The following is a 20,252-nucleotide window of genomic DNA, read 5'->3' on the forward strand; positions in this document are numbered from 1 at the left end:
TTCGGTTACGAAAGTTACGATAGTCAAATAATGAGCATAAATACCTACACAGTCTTCTTCCCAGTTTCTTTGCAGTGAGGCAACCGTCCTATTCGCAACCACATATGACGTACGCCTGTCTGCCTGCTTGCCTTGGAGCATATTAACCGAGGAAGACTGGATCCGTCCAATTAAAATCATCCAACCTCAGGCATATCCAGGATTCGGAACGGGAATCAACGGCAAGCGTACCTTCCGGCGTGAAGTCCTAGTCACTCATGGCTACACGCTCCACTGCGGGTATCCGGATCAAAGCCTCCCATAGCCTAGTTTGGCACCCAAGGCGAGCAACGATGATAACAGTCATATAAATATTTGCTCATTCTGCACATTCTTCACATTCGTCAGAGATACCGTCACTTCTTTTTGTTTTATAATTTTCTAGTCACAAACACGCATCACAATGGCATCAAATCCAATGGGCAAATGCTGTATTATCGGCGTCAAGCATGAAGGCACACCCAAAGGCAGTGTCAAACAAATCGGCAACAGTAAACCAATTCCTCATTGCATGACCATCAATCCCTCAAGACTAATCAACAAAAAGTCCGCGCATACTTTACCTATCCCGAAGACGGCAGCACCGAAAATGCCATTGTACTCATGACAGACGCCCTAGGCATGGACTTTCCCAACACCCAGCTCATAGCCGATCAATTCGCCGTATGTTTCTTCTACACACATATAATTGGCGTCTTTCAATGCTAAACAAACAAACAAACAACCAGGCCAACGGCTACCTCGTCGTCATCCCAGACGTCTTCAACGGCATCCACATCCGCTTCCCCATGCCCCCTTCATTCAACTTGCTGGACTGGGTCGAAAACACCATGCCGCGCCCACCCACCGTCGACCCCATCTACGAAGCCGTAATCAAGCATCTCCGCAGCGAGCTTGGCGTCAAGCGACTCGGCGGCGTAGGCTACTGTTTCGGCGGCAAATACGTGTGCAGGTTGTTGAAAGAAGGGGGTCTGGACGCGGGATTCGTCGCGCACCCGAGTTTCGTCGAGGCCGAGGAAGTAAGGGGTGTGGCGCGGCCGTTCAGTATTGCTGCTGCAGGTAAGACAAACCCCCCCTCTCCTTCCCCCTTGTATCATATAGATGATCTTGAGAAAGAGGTTCGAGTGCTAAGATGCGTGAAACAGAAAATGATGATATTTTCCCTGCTGCAAAGCGCCATCTCACAGAAGATATTCTTAAAGAGATAAAGGTGCCTTATCAGATATTTCTGTACTCCCAAGTCGAGCATGGATTCGCTACAAAGGGAGATTTGGCAAATGATCACGAGAGGTTCGCAAAGGAACAGGCGTTTTTCCAGGCGGTGTTTTGGATGGATGAGTATGTCAAGAGGGGGCGAGATGCATGAGGTGTAACATTCACAACTCACTACACATTCATCATACAACTACGCAGCTTCTGCATCGCCTCTACCTCAGAAACACCGCCTTTCGCCTGTAACAATTGATGAATTTATTGCATAACAGCTCTACAATCCCACACAAGCACTCTCTCATCCCACCCGGTACTCGCACACCAACCCTCCGCCCCAAACAAACACCAATCCACCCCAGTCACAAACTCCGTGTGTCGCCCCATCCTCCCCATCTCCCTGCCTCCCCCATAAAACATGGGGTCCTCAAGCATATTCTCCTGCTTGACACTCCCCACACCCATGGCGCTACCATCCGTCCACACCCGACACGTCATGTCGTAACTAGCACTGAGCAGTATATCCGAGAGATGGGGACTCCAACTCAACCTCCTAACCGCATACTCGTGTCCAGGCAGCACGGCAATGGGGCCTTGCTGCGGCATGCGAATATCAAACGTGCGGATAACGCGATCGACGCCCGCCGTTGCAACAATCGTGTCGCGGTACTTATTCCAGTCGTGCGTTAGTGCTTCTGCGGGCGCAATGCCGACGGACGCTGCAGTCCCCATGCGCGCCTTGGGCGGCTGGTGGATTGGCAGACTCATTGTGAGATGGTTACTCGCACTCGCCGGGGTGCGCAGGTCGAATACTCGTAAATGGCTATCTGAACTCACGCTGCTGAGTACACTGGGATTGTGCGGGCTAAACGCCGCGGAATACGTGCAGGAATGTGTGGGTAGCGTGGTGATGCTGGCGTTGGCATTGGGGTTCCAGATTTTGATTGTGCCGTCCCAGGAGGATGAGAGGAAGGTGTCTTTTGCGACGAGGTTCCAGTGGACGGCGAAGACTTCGCGCGCGTGCTCTTGCCATGAGGCGATGGGGTACGTGGGGACATTGATGTCGAAGAGTTTGACGGAGCCGTCGCCGCCGGCAGTTAGGAGTTGGTTTTCGTGCGATTCGGACCAGGTGCTGTCGAAGAGGGAGTCTTGGGTGTCGAACCTAAGTGGTGTGATGTGGTTAGCATGTGAAAGAGCCTGTGTGTACACACACGACACATATATACATATGTATGAGTAAAGCAGAAAGGGAAGACATACCATTTCTCAGCGACTATGCCGTTAGCTGTCAAACCAAGAATATACAGCCGTCCATTCCCCACCAGCCCAAAGTTCGCAGACGTGGCGACTGCGATGCGCGAATCAAAGAATGGGCTGTACTTGACCGAGTAGCCGTTGAAGCCCTGGGTGCGGAACTCAAGCATGTTGGCGGCTAAGTGAGAGAGTCAAAAACGAGAGAGAGAGAGAGAATGGTCAGACTATGGCGCGTGCAAATTGGGCAGCATGTGGCGCATCTTTGCGCGACGGAGAAAGAAGTGAAGCTGGGGGGTGATGTGCTGCATGCATGGTTTCGCGGATGACGAGTGCGGGTGGTGCTCTACTATGGCCGAGGCGCGAGTGTAGCTCATGGCGGGGCTGGCTGGCTTCGGGTAGCAGGGGACCCTTTTTTTGTTCCCGTGACTTCGCGTTTGTAGCCTGGAGACTATTCGCCACTTGCGTCTGGTACTACCAATCGCTGGATGCGGCTTGTTTCGTCATGAGGACCGTACCGTGTGTTTTACAGGAAAGAGATGGACGCGTTTGTGACGCGCAAGAGGAAGCGGGATGAGGGGGTGGTGAAGCCTGCGGTTGCGAGTATGCGTGTGGAGTCCGGGGAAGAGGAGGAATCAACGGATTTCAAACTGGCGATATTGGCATCTTTACATGCAGACATTGATGAAGCAGCTCTGCTTGAAGCCCTGCTCGCAGCAGACGGATCAGTCGAGCAGGCATCAGAGTACCTGGCACAATCTTCGAGATCGCCTGTGAGAAAGCGGCCTGCAACAACCACAGTCGGATATCAATCGTCATTGACCTCGTACCGGATTGCCCCGCCAAACGGCACGTTGGCGAAGAAGTCTGTAGTGAAAAAAGGCAAAACACTGTTTCTGTATAGCCCAGAAGACATTGAAACACATACACCATGCTCCATTATCCACAACTTTCTCCCAACGAAACAAGCCGATGCACTACTCGTGGAGTTACTCGCGGAATCATCCACATACCAACGGTTTGAATTCAAGCTCTTCGATAGAGTAGTCCAGAGTCCACATACATACGCATTCTACGTCAATAGTCTCGAAGAAGTCGAAAGACAAAAGACGGAATATGTCTACGACGGGCGACAAATAGATGTACGTTCTCAATTAATCTCCTCCATCGCATCTTTTCCTCAATATACATATTGACAACCTCCAGAACGTCCGTCAAAGCCCCCCCTCCCTCCTCGCCGCCCTCCCCGCCGTCCAACACACCGTAAACACCGAAATCCAACGTCGAATCCGCACTTTCTACCCCAATGCCCAAAAACTCCCCCACCAATCCCCTCACCCCTGGCACCCAAACACCGCCTTTGTAAACTGCTACGACGGCCCCCACCAAAGCGTCGGCTACCACGCCGACCAACTCACCTACCTCGGTCCCCGCCCCGTAATCGGCAGCCTGAGCCTAGGCGTCGCCCGCGAATTTCGCGTGCGGAGAATCGTTGCGCAAGACGACTCCTCGTCAGACGGAGAGATGGGCGATGCCCAAGGCCAAATCAGTATCCATCTCCCGCATAACTCCTTACTAGTAATGCACGCAGAGATGCAGGAGGAGTGGAAACATAGTATCGCGCCCGCCCAGGCGATCGATCCGCATCCGCTGGCGGGGAATAAAAGGATTAATGTTACCTATCGCTGGTACAGGGAGAGTTTGCATCCAAAGTACACCCCGAGGTGCAGATGTGGGGTGCCGACGGTGCTGAGGTGCGCGATGAGGAGGAGGGAGTCGAGGGGCCGCTATATGTGGATGTGTCATGCGGGGTTTGTGCCGGGGAAGGAGAGGTGTGGGTTTTTTGCTTGGGCGGAGTTTAATGGGGATGGGGAACCGGTGTGGGCTGAGAAGAGCAAGGGGAAAGAGGGTGATTGAGTTGAGTGTGAGAGGATGAAGGGCTTGAGGTGGACTAGATGGGGATAGGGAAGTGTAGGGTGTATTCAATGGGATTTCTTGCTTTCGTATGATTAGTACGAGACTGTTTATCAAACGAAGCATGGTACCGAGTAGTACTAGATAGAACTGAAAAATGGTAATATGGAATATTATTTGCTGCAAGACATCAAACGCCACACACCATTCTTTCTCCCAAAGAATCTCTTCAAACAATAAATAACATTCAGAAAAAAAAGAGATAGGGTATCATAATCCCATGTACACAAACACCGACTCAAACACCAAAATGCTCAACTCCCGCCTTTTACCAAAGGACCAAAGCAAACGCCCATATACCATGCATCATGCACTTTGAAAAAAATCCCATCATCTTGCAATACCCCCACGACCCTCTCCATCTCTTTCATGCAGAAATCAACAAACCGCTCACAAATCCCCAAGATTCAATATATCCTCCAATGTCTCATCCAAATCCCCCATATCCTGCACACTGCCACCCTGCCAATGCAACCCCACCTCCTCATCCACCATCATCGCATCTCCAAAATCCACAGTCCATGTTTCAGGCGCAAAGGAGAGTTTAGCAGCATCGCCATTGGTGTGTCCGTTCGTCAGCGGCTTAGAAGAAGACGTGTTATCGTAAAGATCTTCGATACCCTCGGTATCCAAGAAGCGACTATGCAAGATAGAGCCTGCGATAAACGGCGTTTGACCGAGATACCCATCGCCGAGTTCAAGAGCAAGTCGTAAATCTTCTGTGCAAAGTGGTCTTCTTTTCCGGCGCTCCTCAGCTTCGATGGGGAGTTCGCCCGCGGGACCACGCATAAGCTCGCCCTTTTCCGCGAGTCGTTCTTCGCGTGCTTGCTTCTTTTTGAAGTCGCCCGTGCGGACGTAGCCGGGGCCGTTGCTGCAGACTTTGCCGAGGAGGTTGGCGAGGGCTTCTTTGATGTAGGTTTCGGTTGCGATGTTTAGGTAGTCGGGGCAGTCGGCGGTGTGGCCTTGGGGGAGCCCGTATTCGTAGCAGATGGGGAGGAGGCGGTAGGATATTGTCATAGCGGTGGGGAATTCGTGGGTTTCAACGTATAGGGCGGATGTGTAGCGCTTGCGGATTTCGAGTTCCCAGTCTGTAGCAGTGTCAGTGTGCGAAGACAACAATTTTTCGTGATGACGATGAAATATCATGATACGTACTTGTCTTTGCGAATCCGCCGCCTTGGTTGCTACTAGGTCCAATGTCCAGCTGCTTCGCTCGTCTGGCGTCAACATATTCCTGTACCGGACCTGTCATGCCCACACTCAGCCCCCCCTCTAAGCCTGTACTCAACGGGCTCTCGCCCGCTGGTATGCCCTTTAATCTCTTCCTCTCCCTGCGACTTAGTTGCATAACTTCATGTTTTAGCCGCTTCTCGCTCTCATCCCCTGTCCCCTTGACCGTCCCGCTCGTCGGTTTATCGCTACTGCTGACCCAACTTGCGATACCAGCTTCTGGCGGATCGCGCCATATGTTCGCATAGATGGCTGTGAAGAGGGCATTGTGCGCGTGTTCAAGGGCGGGCGTGGTCAAGATCTTGGATAGCTTCTGGGAGAGTTCTTCCTGGTTGAGATTGCCGAGGAGAAAGTAGGAGAGGGTTTTCTTGTAGACTGTCCAGTCGGTGTCGCTGATAGCGCCCTTAACAGCGGCATATAGAGGTTCGACATCTACGCGCGGGCTTCGTGGTACACTGGGCTTCTTGCTGAGGTCCGTCTGCAGGGTCATGAGGTTGGGCAAGGTGCCCGAGGACAGAGTCGGCGTCGTCGCGGCATTCATTTCATTCGGCCGTATCGTACCTGCCATGATGGCGGTGGAGACGCGCCGTGGTGGCGCTCAATGCGTGGTGATGTGCGCGTTGCGAGTTGGTCGCGCAGTGGGACAGATGCGCGTGCCCACGGCCGAGATGAATACCGAGCGAGGGACAGCGACGGAGAGACCTGCGCGCTTATATAAATAGATAACCCAAGTCGCAGGAGTAGCCACTATTGTTCTCTGATGACGGGGAGATGCAGCGGGTCTTGTGCGGGGCGTGGGTTGATGGGACGGCTCGCAGTCGTGGAGAGCGTGAGGTCAGAGCTCGGGGGTCCTGCGGAGTTGACACTGAACAGCCTAACAAGGTCACCTATAAGCACACCTCAAACCCGCCCGATTCAATCTCCTCCTTCGCATGCTACCTCGGAGGAAAACACATACTGCACCAACTTGCAATGCTATTAGGAAACCATCATAGTGCATTATCACAATCATTTTAGTCCTTATGCTGATGCTGGATGCCGCCCGGGGGGGCTTTTCTTTTCTATCCATATACACAATCCCATCACTAATCATCGCCAAACACATCTCCCAACTCAACCTTTCCGACACTCCAGATTTCACGTTCGTCTTCAACCTCATCACTAGATAGACCGAGACTGCCTGCTCCACCCTCTGCCTCTTTCCTTTCTCTCGCTTGCCCTGCTAGCCTCATGGCCACACGCTTGAAGTAGTCTCCCATGCTACGTTGCTGACCTGGAGACAAGCTCTTGCCTGGACCAGTCATGTACTTGTCGAAAACGGCGCTTTCCTCATCTACTACCGAGAAGATGCTGAGGAATGCTGCTTCTGCAGCCAGCTTAACTGGAATGACTGGATCACGAACAGATGCGAATACCACTGGTATAACCAAGGGAATATGTGGCCGGACGAGCTCATTGTGTTGCCGCGAGACGGTTCGAAGCACCACAAGTGCCAGCCGCCTCGTGTCAACAGGATGACCGGGCTCAACAACTGGCGCAAGAGCCTCGAAAATAGGTTTTGTATGATCGAAACTCTTGTTGCTCTTCTCGGACAGCAGATATTTGCCCGCTGCAAGGACCGAATTGTCTGAAATGAACGGTTGTGAGTGCGCGATACCCTGGCAGATAATGGACACAGTCTCGTCAGCAAAGGATTCTGTCAAGGCTTCGGGTGCATCGAGCAAGATAGCGTTGAGCGCCAACACGGATGCTTTGTTGTAATGTGTAGTCAGGACGCGGGCCTTGAGCAGGCTGGAGGCAATTTCCTCGGGCAAGCAGCTGATGAGGGCACCCAAAAGTCGAGCATTGGTAATGGCCATTGCGTCTAGACGGTGTTAGTGGGTGGTGGAACTATGTCATCGATTCTAGTCTTACCATTCGATTCATCAGTCTCAGTATCAATGAGACCCAGAATGGCATTTCTGCTCGCTTCGCTCATGTTCTTACCCGCCTTGCTTACTACTTCAAACAAGGCTTTCAGCATGGCCGTCTTGACAGCCTCATCGCTTGTCTTTGATCCCGTTACCAGCTCGGCAATCAGAGGGTCTACCCTCGGTGTTAACTTGATCAATGTACCCAAGGCCTTGGCCGCTCGTGCTCGTAGGATATCAGAGGATGTATCTGCGAGTGATTTGGCAAACGTTCGTTGAAGTTGCGGTAGGAAAGGCTTGAGGAAGGTAGGGATCTTTCCAAGGAGATTGTTGAGCGTGAGTAGGATGGCGGCCTTGACGTCGACAGAGCGCTCTGTAACCACACGAATGAGGGGTCCAGTGATTTGGGTGACAAATGGCTGCAATGCTTTGGCGCTTGTTCGGTCAATGATATCAGAAATAGCTAATGCAGACTGTGTTCGCTGCTCGACTGATCCGTTCATGAGACCTTGCAAGAAAATAGGCAAGATGGCATTGATACCCTTTGGAAGTGAGAAACCTGGAAGATCTGCACCCGCAACACCAACTTGGTTGAGTGTTTGGCGCGTAGAAATGACGAGAGACTCCATCTCTTCCTTTCGCAACCGTTTCGACGTAAGGGTGCTGAGCGCAGTCCATGCTGCTTTGACGACCTCGGGATCGCTGTCGTCAAAGGAAATGAGAAGGGCCCGAATAAGATCAGGATAGTACCTCGAAAAGTCGACATCTGCTTCTGCGAAGAACTTGGCAAGGTGCATATCCGCACGTGCACGTCGCTTCTCGTCGTCGTGCTTCGACAAGGCGAGCATGACACTCATGGCGGTATTGAGCCCATCAAACTCATCTACGGACAAGAGTACCTTGTCGAAAGATGCTTCCAGTTCTGACTTGAGATCTTCATCCTTTGAAGCAATGATGTTGTCCATGATGGTATTGAGGATATTTGGCAATCTCCTAGACATGGCAGAGCTTGCAACTTCAGCCAGCGATGCAATAGCGCGAGCATTGAAGGCAGACATCGGAGAAGTAAGAAGCGTTGGTAGGAGATTCGGCAGAATAATGTTGGACCTCGCCTGGTCTGTGAGAAGAGTGAGAAGTGCCGAGAGGGCATTTTGGGCGTCATCCTCTGATCGCAGAAGGTTGAGTAGATATGGCAAGACTTGGTCGACGGCCTTCTTCCCAAGAATCTGCTGAAGAGCATCGAAAGCGTCCGCGGCAGCTTCTCGCACGTCTGCATTGTGATCCACCAGAGCTGTTCGGACGACCTGTATGAGTGTCTTCTCATAGTCCTCAAGCTGTTCTGGCGAAGCAGCTGCGATGAGTTCTCGCAAGGCAATGCAGATACCCTGCTTGGTGTCGGTATCGGTAGTATGAAGACCCTCTTCCAAAGTAGGCAACAAAGTAGCCAATACACCGTCTCCAGCCTTTCGAATGAGTTCTCCAAGAGCGTTGCTGGCGATGACCTTCTGCTCCATGTTCGAGCTTGCCAAGCGGCGAATGATAAGTTGTGTGAGCGTAGGGATAAGTTCCCGCAAAGTACGAGGACTGGCAACCAATGCCTTCCAGACAGTGACGGATGCAGTGCGCACCAAACCAGAAGTGTCGCACCTGCATATGTATAACGCAGACAAGACCTTGTTTCGTTTTTCTTCTCCGAGTACTTCGAGGAGAGACTGGCCTGCTTCTTTGGCACCCTCTTCCACCTCTTCTTCTTCCACCTTGCCACTGATACCAGTGAGATTGAAGAGGAGGTCTCCGACAAGCTCGACGGAGCTGAGACGGATACGGTAGCTATCGTCTGCAAGACCTCTCTCCAGTTCGGGAAGTAGGAGATCGATGGCCTTGGTAGCGAAATTTTTGACCAAAAGACGACCCGCGCGCAAGGCAGTTTCTCGGATTGATTCGACGTCGTCTGCAAGACCACCCAGAATTGGGGGAATAATCTTGCTGAGGTAGTTGGCAAAGCTGTTTCCAAAACAGACGGGCAAGAAAATGAAGAGCGACATGAATCCTTCTCGGACCGAAGCCCTGCTGCTGGCCACATTCTGTAGGATACTTGGAAGGGTTTCCTCCAAACGTCCAGTTCCAAGACCTGCGAGGACTTCCGAAAGTGCTTGTGCAGAACCAAGTCGGTCTCCCGCACCTGTGTCGGACTTGAGTGTTGCCATAAGGCTGGGAATGAGATCGGGTAGCGCATCTTCTCCAAGCTTTTCCACGAGGGAACCAAGTGCTTTGGACGCGGTGGCACGCGTGGCCGGTACAGGATCCACAATCGCAACGCGCAAACCAGCGACCAAAATTGGCAAATGAGAGATGAGATCCTTTCGCTCGGAAAGGTATGCCAAGCTTCCAATGATCTGGGAAGACTTTCGCTTGGTACCTGATCGATCTCCCAATCCTCGTTCCAGAATACGAACCACGAGGGCGAGAGATGGAGCGTCTAGGAAATGGGCGAATTGAATCTTGATTAGTGCGTCAAGGGCATCATCGGTGTATTTCGTAGGGTCGCTAAGTGCCTTGAGGATGATATTGACGACACTCTTGATCTCAGGGTTGCTAATGACTTCACCGAAGCGTTGCAAGCTTCGGTTCGCTGAAGCCCTTACTTCCTTGTGACTGTCTGTCAAGACTACAGTAAGAGGCGGGATAATATCGGGCAAGCTGAGAGCCAGTTGGTTCGGGTCCAGGTAGGCCATTGCGCCCAAAGAATCGCAGGCACCCTTCTTACTACGCCATTGGTCCTCGTCGAGACCATCTAAGAGTATTGGAAGCACCTGTTTCACTCCAAAGGAACTGAGTGTGGAGAAGCAGGTTTTTGCCGCATCGAGACAAGCCTCGCGGACGTCTGCGCTGGTGTCACCAAATCCAGCGAGTAACTGTGGGACAAGCTGAATGACATAGGGCTCGAACAAGCGGCCCATGATCAGGGAGAGCAGCTCATACGCCAAGTATACTCCCTGCCTCTGGTTGGGATCCTTCTTGTTCTCACTAGCTCCCTTGAGTGTAGACATAATACGGTATTCTTTGAGCACAATCAATCCCTTTCCTCGAACGATACCTGCAAGTCCGTACGCAGCGCCGCGCCGTGAGGCATACTTCTTGGACTGTAGCAACTGCTCCATCATCTGGTTGATGTAGGTCGGAAGCTCCTGCTCCGACGTGAGAACCAAAGGCGGGAGACATTGTGCGACGGCATATTGCACTGTCTCTGAAGGTGTACTGAGTGTTGACAACAACCTTTGCACAACCTTTGGAACTCGCTCGTCCCCAGCAGCCAAATGGCGGCCGAGTGCACCGTAAAGAATGACAACTGCTTCGTTGACTTGATCATACATCTCAGATTTGCGATCAGGGGCTTCGAGTGCGTTCTCAAAAAGTTCCATCAATGGCTCAACCTTGGTCTGCGCCTTCGCCGAGATGACTGATGTTGCTGCTTCTATCAACTCGTCTCGGACGGCGGGGCTGCGATCTCCTAGAGGGCCCTCATAAATCAAAAAGTTGAAAAACTCAGGGAGATCATCGGGCTTAAATCCCGGAGTCATTTCCTTGAAAGAGAGCGCAATGCCATCTCTACTCTCCCATGGATCTCGCAGATCAACCTTTCGGGGCATACCGTACTCGTCACGCTCTGGAACTCGCGGCTTGGCTTTCTCCGTGTATGACTCGCGAAGCCTCTTCAAAAGGTCGTCGAATGTCTCTGGGTATTTGGTTATAATCTCGCCGATGGATCGAGCAGCAGCCCGTCTGAGTGGTTTGTCCAGTGAATCGAGATATGGTAGCATCTGCACACCAGCTTCTGGCTTCAATTCGAGGTCATTCTCTTCCCAGATTGTCTGTGCAAGCTCTGCGTTTTCCGGTACATCGTCATGACAAGCAATGAAGATTTCTTCGCTAAAGGTCATGCCGTTCATATCCAACTCAGCATCTATGGCTTGAAGAGTCGCTGTTCGGACACCGGTCTCTGGTACAATGGTTCCATGAAGCAGGGCTGTCAACTCACCGTTGGTAATGTTCGGGGCCAGACCGCGAGCAAGATCTAAAAGACAATCCTTGATCAACTTGTAGTGTTGCTGGTACTTTTGCATTGACCACACAAGAATCTCCAACATGTTTTTGCGTGGAAGACGGGTGTCGGTGCCTGTAATCAATTAGTTCTTGGCCTGAACACCTGGAATTGAACACTTACAAGAGTTCGTATGGAATGCAAGAATCTCAATGGCGAGGATAAGCTGTTCATCAACTTCCTCAGGCGAGGTTTTGCCTATACCGCCCTTTTCCAAAACCAAGAAAATGAGGGGTAAGCAATATGAAAGAGATACAGCGTCCAATGGTCTTTGTTCGCTCAAGAAACGAATTCGGTACATGACGCGTGTTACAAGGTCTGATAACATTAGCATATATGAGCATACAGTTAAACGGGGCGTAATTTGACTTACCGCCAAGGTCTTCGTCCTCGTACTTCTTCGCGAGTTGTATGGAACCAATTGTTCGAAGTACAGCCACGCCAACAAATGGTCTTAGTGGACCTAAGCGACCAGAAATCTTTTCAGAACAGGCGATCAAAGCAGTTGCCGGAACATCTCCCAGAAGAAGTCCAGCGCCAGCGCGCACCGCTTGAATCAAAAGATCCACAGCCGGACCCATCCACTGATCTGCATCGGTAGGGGGACCCGTTGCGAGACTTTGGATGATGCCCACTCCCCGCTTCATTCTTTGCTCGATACCAGAAACTTCTTTCCTAATGGCTGATTCTTTAGCCAGCTGAGCATTGACCTTGGCTTGCTCATCCGGAGTGAGTTTCTTAGTCTGCCCCTTCTTTTGCGCCAGTTGTGCTCGGAGCTCCTCTTCCCACTTCAGAGTATCGTAGTCTTTGGTATTCTTGTCTATCACAACTGGTGCCTTCTTGGACAGGACATCGATGTAAGCCGTGCCTTCAGGAGTACGGAAAATGGCGGCTTCGGTCGGACCAACGGCTTCCAACTGTTTTGGATCCAGATCTTCACTGAACTGCTTTACTACGGCGGGCAAGGCAGCATCTGGAGCAACGAAAGCCATGTCAGCATAGGCACTATAGGCTGCCAGACCAATCGCTGGAAATCGGTCATTGTCCTTGTTCTTCAAGGCAGGTTAGCTGTGAGATTTTCTAGGATTTTGTAGGTTCACATACCTCTGTAGACTCATTAACAGTCTGCATAAAGTCCTCCAGGTTCTTCCGAACTACATCACCGGGGTCAACGCCCATGCGCAGACACAGATCAATCCAAGATACTCGAGGAATGACTTCCTTTCTGGCCAAAACAACAAGGTTCATGGCTTGTTTGTGCAGAGTCGAAGGCTCAGTGCTTACACCTTGTTTCTTTATCGTATCTGGGGGTAGACAAATACAGGCTAGAACTGTTCCAAGCTCGCTAGAACCTGTTTTGGATGCCAGTGCAGCACTTTCCTTGTCCTCGAGCTCGTTTGACTTGTACCATGTCCATAGTCCGTCTATGATGATACTGCCGATCTTCTCTGGGGACGCTTGGAGATATACTTGCGTTAGTGCTTGTTTTGCAGCCGACTTTGCCTTAGCAGAGATGCTCTGCGATACGACGAGGAATATGTACGCCTGTGCCCATGAATCGCGAACATCCTTGGAGGAAGATTGGGTGACGCTTGGCGCAACGGCATTCAGTGCAAGTAACGCAATTGAGACATCTTCCTCGGTTGATAGTTTCGAATACACTTTCGGGTTGAGGATGAAAGAAGGCTTGGGCTGCGTGGCGAGAGATTGTGAGATGACATCGGATTTCTTGAAGATGGATGCTAGTTTCTCATCCTTCATCTTCTGAACTTTATCAATGAGAAGTGCAGCAACGTAATGTCCGACTGTGGCTAAGCCACTTTGGGCTGCTGGAAGTGGATTAGCATTGACATCTTGCCAGAGCTCAACGAGCTTTGGAAGGGTAGCCTGGCAGAAGGCAAGTACATCTGGTTGGCTCTGCTGCTCTTCAGACAGATTCCACCAAATGTCGGCTGCCCGGACAGCCCAGAGCCGCTTTACAGGAACGCGCTTATCTCCCATGCCTTTGATAAAGGCATCGGATACCGCCTTGTCGAGGGCAACACCGTTGGCTAGTCCGAAGTTCAGATGCGTTGTCATTGCTGACACTTCTGCAAGCACAGCTGGCTCACTTGCCTCCTTCAATGCCACGGCAGCAATTCCTACGGGAATTTTCTTGGACAGTGAGGGAGACTCGGGCAGCACCGTAAGCATCTGAGCGTGCAGGACCTTCTGGTCAGCACCCGATACTTTGCCCTGCTTGAGAGGATTTAGCACTTCGTCTGCCACTTTGTCAATTTTGTCACTATCCTTTGATCGTGAGGCAAGGGCCCTAAAGGTGCGCAGGGTGCCGGCTCGTATGACCGGGTTGGTAGACTTTACATTAGCCAGAAGTGGCTTCAGCATGTTGCCTAGGAGAATGTCTGAGAGATCTATAGACTCGGGCAGTGCGAGGATCATAGGCGAGATAATGTCGTTGAGCACCACTTCAGGTGCTCTCAGGAGAGCCTTTTCAATGGGTTGGAAGACATTGGTGCGCAGCTCATCCAGGGTAGGGAAGGTGTCAAAGAAGTCGTGCAGGGCATTAGAGATATGGTGGGGGAGTTGGCTCCTCGAGCCAACAATCTCTCTTGTGTAGAAGGTATAATAGTCCTGCTTGTGATTTTCGAGGAGGGGCTTGATGGCTGGCAGGCGAGACGAGACGCCTGCGATGACGCCGAGAAAGACGGCATTTCCAGCCGTGGGAGCGGGGCCCTTTGCGGTGAGGGTGGTGACGAGTTTGGGGAGAGCGTCTTGGGCGATTGCCTCTGAGCGGAAGACAGCGCGCAGAGCCCGGCGAGTAGAGACGAGCGCAGAGTGTGCGAGACGGCTAGCCCGGCGATCGCTGCCTGTGCCCACACACAACTCTATTGCGCGCGCATTGGCGAGGGCGACGTTCAGTCCGTGGGTTGCCCATGCATCAGGCGACTTTGCGAGCTGCAGAAGCAGCACCGAGCACCAGTCGTTGAGCACAAAGGCATTGGAGTGGGCAATGCCCTTCTTTGCACACTCTTGCTGCAGGAACTTGACGATGGGCGGCAGCACCTTTGTTCCATGTGGGCCCGTCACCAGCGACCTGAGGACGCCTTCGACGGCGCGGCGGGATTCGCGGTCCTCGTATAGCGGATATGTCTCGAATAGTGTTTCTAGGAGCGGTTGCAGGTCGGCAGTCTTCAGCGCTGCTGCACAGGACGGGGTCTCGTCAGTCTATGGCTGGTCGTGTACATAGACACACATGTATGTGCATACATGTATGCGTGTGGGTGGGTGCATTGGGGCGTCCAGGCACTCACAGTCATCTGCGACCTGTTGCTGCAGGCCCGACAGCTCGTGGATGCGGCGCTTGGTGGAGCTCGTGATGAGCCTCTGCCACAGTTGGTCGCGGTCCAGGGCCTGGGCTTCAGCATCCCCATTCACAGCCATGTCGTTCGGTCCATACGCAAAGGCCAAGTGCGGATGCGGGGAGGTCGGCGGGGTTGGTGGTGAGGAGCAACAATCGCGAAATGATAATGCCAAGATTTCTCGTCTAAGTATTTGCCCACCTGCGACCGACTACCCAGCGGAATGACATCGCTGCTCGGCGCTCAGTGCGCACTGCTCAGGCCTCACTCGGCCGCCGTGTGGATCGCCCTACCACCACCAATCCCCCACCACTGGACTGGCCTCGTCTCTACTGCTGCTTCTCCACCAACTGAGCGCCCTGATGCGTCCCGTCTGTATCTCAGCCCTACCCAATCTTGATCTCGCTCGGGATCAGGCTCCGAGGTATTCTATACGGCAGCCCGCTTGAACTACACCCCTGCCCCTCACCTTACTTAGCACCCCCGAATCGTATCAATTAGCCAAAAAGAGAAAAGAGGAGATTCGCCCCAGCCTTCCCTATGGCCAAAAAGAAGAAGCCAGCCGGCAATCCTGCACGCGGCTTTGCAACCACGTCTGTGGCCAGCAAACCTAAGCCCGATAGGTCGGCCGCTGACGTCCCGGCCAAAGAAGTTTCTAAACTGCAGTCAAAAGAAAGCCAAGCAGCACCAGAGCCGGCATCTCAGGTACCCCAGCAGGCTACATTACCAAAAGAGGAAATCGCACAAACTCCCGAAGAGCTCGAGGCCCAACTCGAGCGCGACGAGCTTCAATTGTTAGTTGAAAAACATGCTGCCAAAGTCCGCCGCGAATCCAGTCGCCATGTTACACGCTTTCAGACCGACCGTAGGCTTCTGCGCAGCCAGTCTTACTCGATCGCAGTTTATGAATGGCTGTCCGGAGAGATTCTGGACAACATTATACATTTAGCACAGGCCGAGTCCAATGATTCAAACAGGAGACAGGGCCAACAGTCTTTCCTGAAAACTTTGACCGAGGAAGATGCCATTTTCAAATTATGGACGCTTGATTTGACCCTTCGTGAGCTTGGCTTCGCAGACAATCACATCGAACCTGTCCTAACATGGCTGTGCGCCAACGCTGCTGGTGTCGATGCATCATCTGGTATATGGGGCTTTCAAGAAGCCTTGGAATGGCTTGCACTCGATCAATGTGAAGATTTCAATTTTTCCTATGAAGAGTCTCCGCCCAAACGTGCAGCTCCCGACGCTCCTCCTCCTTCGCGACCTGGTAAGTCGTCCACCTACATGTAAACGTTAGTGCGCCTCGCTAACCGAAAATAGTTACACCGCCCAGTGAGCCATTGCCAAAGACCGCAGCCACACCAGGAGCTTCAACGCCTGCAAGAGCTAATGGCTTTACACCTGTCGAAAATGACCAGAGTGATGTCCAAGTCAGCGATATCGATAGCGATATTGATAGCGAGGACCTTATTCCCACATATCTCAACATCAAGAGCAAACTTTACGAGATTGACCCACAGCTCGTAGAAACAAACACACGAAAGTCACAGAAGGGCGCGAAGTCGAAAAAGCCCGAGCCTATTTCTTCCCAGACACCAGCTGTTCGGAAGTTACTCTCTCAACTGCAACAGTTGAAGTCGGACACCCTATTCGATGAAGACGAAGCAGAGGCAAAGTGGCCAGCCAGGCGCAATCAAATCGCCCAGAACCAAGCCAAGAAACGGCAGCGAAATGGCACACAACCCCAGGTTCCACAGGGGCAGAAAGAAAATAATGATAACGAACCTCCAAAATCTACTGTAGGTGGAGTGCCTGCAACTGAAGCATCCTCAGCTGCTAGTCAAGACGAGGAGGATATGGATTTGCTCGGTGGAATGTTCTCTGCAGTTCCTGATTCGCCATCGAAACCAGAAACTACAACCAACGGCGTAAATTCTGCTGATGTGACTATACGTGACTTTGGCAAGGCAAGCGGTTTATCTCCCCGCAAAGTGCTTGAGGAGGCGGTTCGCTCGAGGTATGCGACAAAAGATCTCCATTTCGAACATACTAGCTAAACGTTGTTAGGGACTCTGGTGCGCGTTTGTCGTATGCAGTCATCTCACCTACCGTATACACTTGCCGGCATTCACTTACTATCACCTGGTCAAAAGATATCGATATCGAATACGATACCGAAGTTGCTGGAGTGACTACGACTCCTTATAGAAGGCAAATTACATTCGCAGCAATTGATCTTGCAACCGTGTCCGCCGAGCAAAGTGAGAGCTATATCTCAGTCGTTGCACTTTTCTCCATCTCTGTTGCCTCGCCAAAGGACGAAAGGATTCATCTACGACTGCCACCAAACTGGAGAGAACTTTATAGAGAATTTCTCGAAAGTCGAAAAATGCGTCTGGATGCCGCAGATCGTGATGCTATAAAGCGTTACCGCTCATTCGTCCAGGATCAAGTGGAAAACGAAGAGTCAGATGGTGTTGTTTTTACGAATCGCTTCAAGATGCGCAACCAGGCTGCTACAGGCTCCAGTGGATCAAACTCGGGGTACAACACACCAATACGCCAACATGAGAGTCTAAGGGAGTTGTGGGCTGCCAAAGCCTCTACCCCTTCATATCAACACATGCTTGTCGACCGATCGAACCTTCCGGTCTTTGGCTTCAAGGAATCCATTCTGTCAACGGTGGACAAGAACCAAGTCACCATAATTTGTGGTGAGACTGGGTGTGGAAAGAGTACGCAGATTCCAGCATTTGTTCTTGAGCATGAGCTTGCACAAGGCAAGGCATGTAAAGTCTACTGTACTGAGCCCCGACGAATCTCCGCTATTTCACTTGCGCAACGTGTGAGTGAGGAGTTGGGCGAGGGGCCGAAAGACCTTGGGACTATGCGCTCACTAGTCGGTTACGCAATCCGACTTGAGTCCAAGATGTCATCACAGACTCGTCTAGTGTACGCAACTGTAGGTGTTGTACTCCGCATGTTGGAGTCTTCTGGATCTCTACAAGAGGTTACGCATTTGATCATTGATGAGGTCCACGAAAGGTCCATTGACACGGACTTTCTCCTGGTTATTCTGCGGTCGCTGATGGTACGTCGGCCTGAACTAAAGGTGATATTGATGAGTGCTACCGTCGATGCCGCCAAATTCTCACGATATCTCAACGACGCACCGATCTTAACAGTACCTGGTCGCACCTTCCCAGTGCAGACACGATACCTTGAGGATGCGATTGAGCTGACGCACTATACGGGGGCATCCGAGCAGAACACCAACACCACTACCAGCGACAACGACGAGGATGATGAAGTCACGAGCGACAAATCTGGCATACCTAGCAAACTCCCTGGTTACAGTGCTGCAACGAGAAATGTGCTCTCCAATTATGATGAATACGCCATTGACTACGATTTGATTACACGACTTGTTGAAACCGTTGCCTACGACCCGCAACTGAGCCGCTTTAGCAGTGCCATTCTTGTCTTCCTTCCAGGTATTGCCGAAATCCGCCAACTGAATGATACTTTGGCTGGCCACCCTTCGTTCAAAGCCGATTGGTATGTGTATCCATTGCACTCCACAATATCAAGCGAAGACCAGCAGGCTGCATTCTTGATTCCCCCACCGGGCGTGCGCAAGATTGTGCTCGCAACGAATATTGCAGAGACTGGAGTAACAATTCCAGACATCACCTGTGTCATTGACGTTGGCAAGCACAAGGAGATGAGGTTTGACGAACGAAGACAGCTCTCACGTCTGACACAGTCGTTCATCTCAAGAGCCAATGCGAAGCAGCGCCGTGGTCGTGCAGGCCGTGTCCAAGAGGGATTATGCTTCCACCTGTTTACGAAATACCGTCACGACAACTTGATGGCTGAACAACAGACGCCGGAGATGCTGAGACTTTCACTGCAAGATCTGGTCATGCGTGTCAAGATTTGCAAGCTGGGAGATATTGAGGCAACGCTTGCTCAGGCTCTCGATCCACCCTTGTCTAAGAACATCCGGCGTGCCATTGATGCACTTGTGGAGGTTGATGCGCTCACACCAAGTGAAGAGCTCACGCCGCTTGGTCGCCAAATTGCGAAGCTTCCATTGGATGCACACTTAGGCAAACTTGTATTGCTTGCATGTACTTTTGGCTGTGTCGATGTCGCCATCACCATTGCTGCAATCCTTTCTTCCAAGTCTCCCTTTGTAACACCTTTTGGCGCAAAGCAGCGCGCTGATATAGCACGCCTCGGGTTCAAGAAAGGCGACTCAGATCTTCTGACAACATACAATGCCTACAAAGCCTGGAAATCCGTATGCACAACCGCCGGCCGATCGGAGATGCAATTCTGCCACAAGAACTTCCTCAGCGCCCAGAACCTAGGCAACGTCGAAGACCTCAAAGCGCAACTTCTCTCGTCCCTCGTAGAAGCAGGCTTCGTGCAACTAACGCAAGACGAACGCCGGGCCCTAAACCGCTATAGAAGCACACCGCGCCACCGCGTCTTCGTCGACATCCCACCCCAATATGACACCCACTCCGACAACGATCTCCTCGTCAACTCCGTCATCGCAACAGCCTTCTACCCCAAGATGCTAACGCGTGAGGGGAAAGGATGGCGCAACATATCCAACAACCAGACTGTCAGCCTCGCACCCACCTCCGTCAATAAAGGCTCATCAACCGCACATTTCCTATCATATTACCACATCATGCAGTCTAGCAACAAATTCTACAATGCCCACTCGACATCCATTGCGTACCCCTTCGCCATGATCCTCATAGTCGCTGCAGATCTCGACTTCAAACTGCACGCCGGCGTGATAAGTCTACCGGGTAACGTGGTACGGTTCTCGGTGAGAGAATGGCGTGCTGCCGTCGGCCTGAAAGTTCTGAGGCGACGGGTTAAAGAGATTTTAGCGGGGAGCTGGAAGAATCCTGCACGCCAACTGAGTCATCGGGAGCAAGAGTGGCTAGGGTTGTTTTTTAGGATCTTTGAGCAAAAGTTCGAGAAGGAGGAGAGGATTAGGGAGAAGGCGGCTGGAAAGGCGAAGTAGATGGGGTAAGAATAGAAAATGGATTTGACAATGGCAACTGGTCTTTTTTTTTGGCCCGAGGATGGCTTGGTACTGGAGTTGTACGTATGTGGTTTTGCTTGAATAAGGCTCAATTGGCAAAAAAA

General features: G+C 51.8%; 6 protein-coding genes across 6 annotated transcripts; 3 read left to right on the forward strand and 3 right to left on the reverse strand.

The window, feature by feature from the left end:
* Nucleotides 1-442: 442 nt before the first annotated feature.
* COCMIDRAFT_1424 (uncharacterized protein) lies at nt 443-1,405 on the forward strand (the record flags this gene model as incomplete). The annotated part of the gene is made up of 4 exons (XM_007685413.1): nt 443-530; nt 587-702; nt 768-1,098; nt 1,185-1,405. The coding sequence occupies 4 exons, from the start codon at nt 443-445 to the stop codon at nt 1,403-1,405; spliced, it is 756 nt and encodes a 251-aa protein (XP_007683603.1).
* Nucleotides 1,406-1,509: 104 nt separating this feature from the next.
* On the reverse strand, nt 1,510-2,672 carry COCMIDRAFT_83555 (uncharacterized protein; the record flags this gene model as incomplete). Its single annotated transcript, XM_007685479.1, has 2 exons — nt 1,510-2,410; nt 2,509-2,672. 2 exons carry the CDS (start codon nt 2,670-2,672, stop codon nt 1,510-1,512), a joined length of 1,065 nt encoding a protein of 354 aa, XP_007683669.1.
* A 366-nt stretch (nt 2,673-3,038) lies between these two features.
* On the forward strand, nt 3,039-4,416 carry COCMIDRAFT_83728 (uncharacterized protein; the record flags this gene model as incomplete). The annotated part of the gene is made up of 2 exons (XM_007685480.1): nt 3,039-3,641; nt 3,706-4,416. The coding sequence occupies 2 exons, from the start codon at nt 3,039-3,041 to the stop codon at nt 4,414-4,416; spliced, it is 1,314 nt and encodes a 437-aa protein (XP_007683670.1).
* Nucleotides 4,417-4,863: 447 nt separating this feature from the next.
* On the reverse strand, nt 4,864-6,271 carry COCMIDRAFT_83528 (uncharacterized protein; the record flags this gene model as incomplete). Its single annotated transcript, XM_007685481.1, has 2 exons — nt 4,864-5,561; nt 5,629-6,271. The coding sequence occupies 2 exons, from the start codon at nt 6,269-6,271 to the stop codon at nt 4,864-4,866; spliced, it is 1,341 nt and encodes a 446-aa protein (XP_007683671.1).
* A 517-nt stretch (nt 6,272-6,788) lies between these two features.
* COCMIDRAFT_83481 (uncharacterized protein) lies at nt 6,789-15,156 on the reverse strand (the record flags this gene model as incomplete). Its single annotated transcript, XM_007685482.1, has 6 exons — nt 6,789-7,567; nt 7,618-11,790; nt 11,839-12,033; nt 12,089-12,767; nt 12,820-14,912; nt 15,027-15,156. The coding sequence occupies 6 exons, from the start codon at nt 15,154-15,156 to the stop codon at nt 6,789-6,791; spliced, it is 8,049 nt and encodes a 2,682-aa protein (XP_007683672.1).
* Nucleotides 15,157-15,614: 458 nt separating this feature from the next.
* On the forward strand, nt 15,615-20,127 carry COCMIDRAFT_1429 (uncharacterized protein; the record flags this gene model as incomplete). Its single annotated transcript, XM_007685414.1, has 3 exons — nt 15,615-16,344; nt 16,398-17,094; nt 17,145-20,127. The coding sequence occupies 3 exons, from the start codon at nt 15,615-15,617 to the stop codon at nt 20,125-20,127; spliced, it is 4,410 nt and encodes a 1,469-aa protein (XP_007683604.1).
* Nucleotides 20,128-20,252: the final 125 nt, after the last annotated feature.

This window comes from Bipolaris oryzae (assembly GCF_000523455.1).
Source record: "Bipolaris oryzae ATCC 44560 unplaced genomic scaffold scaffold_10, whole genome shotgun sequence".
Classification (NCBI taxonomy): domain Eukaryota; kingdom Fungi; phylum Ascomycota; class Dothideomycetes; order Pleosporales; family Pleosporaceae; genus Bipolaris; species Bipolaris oryzae.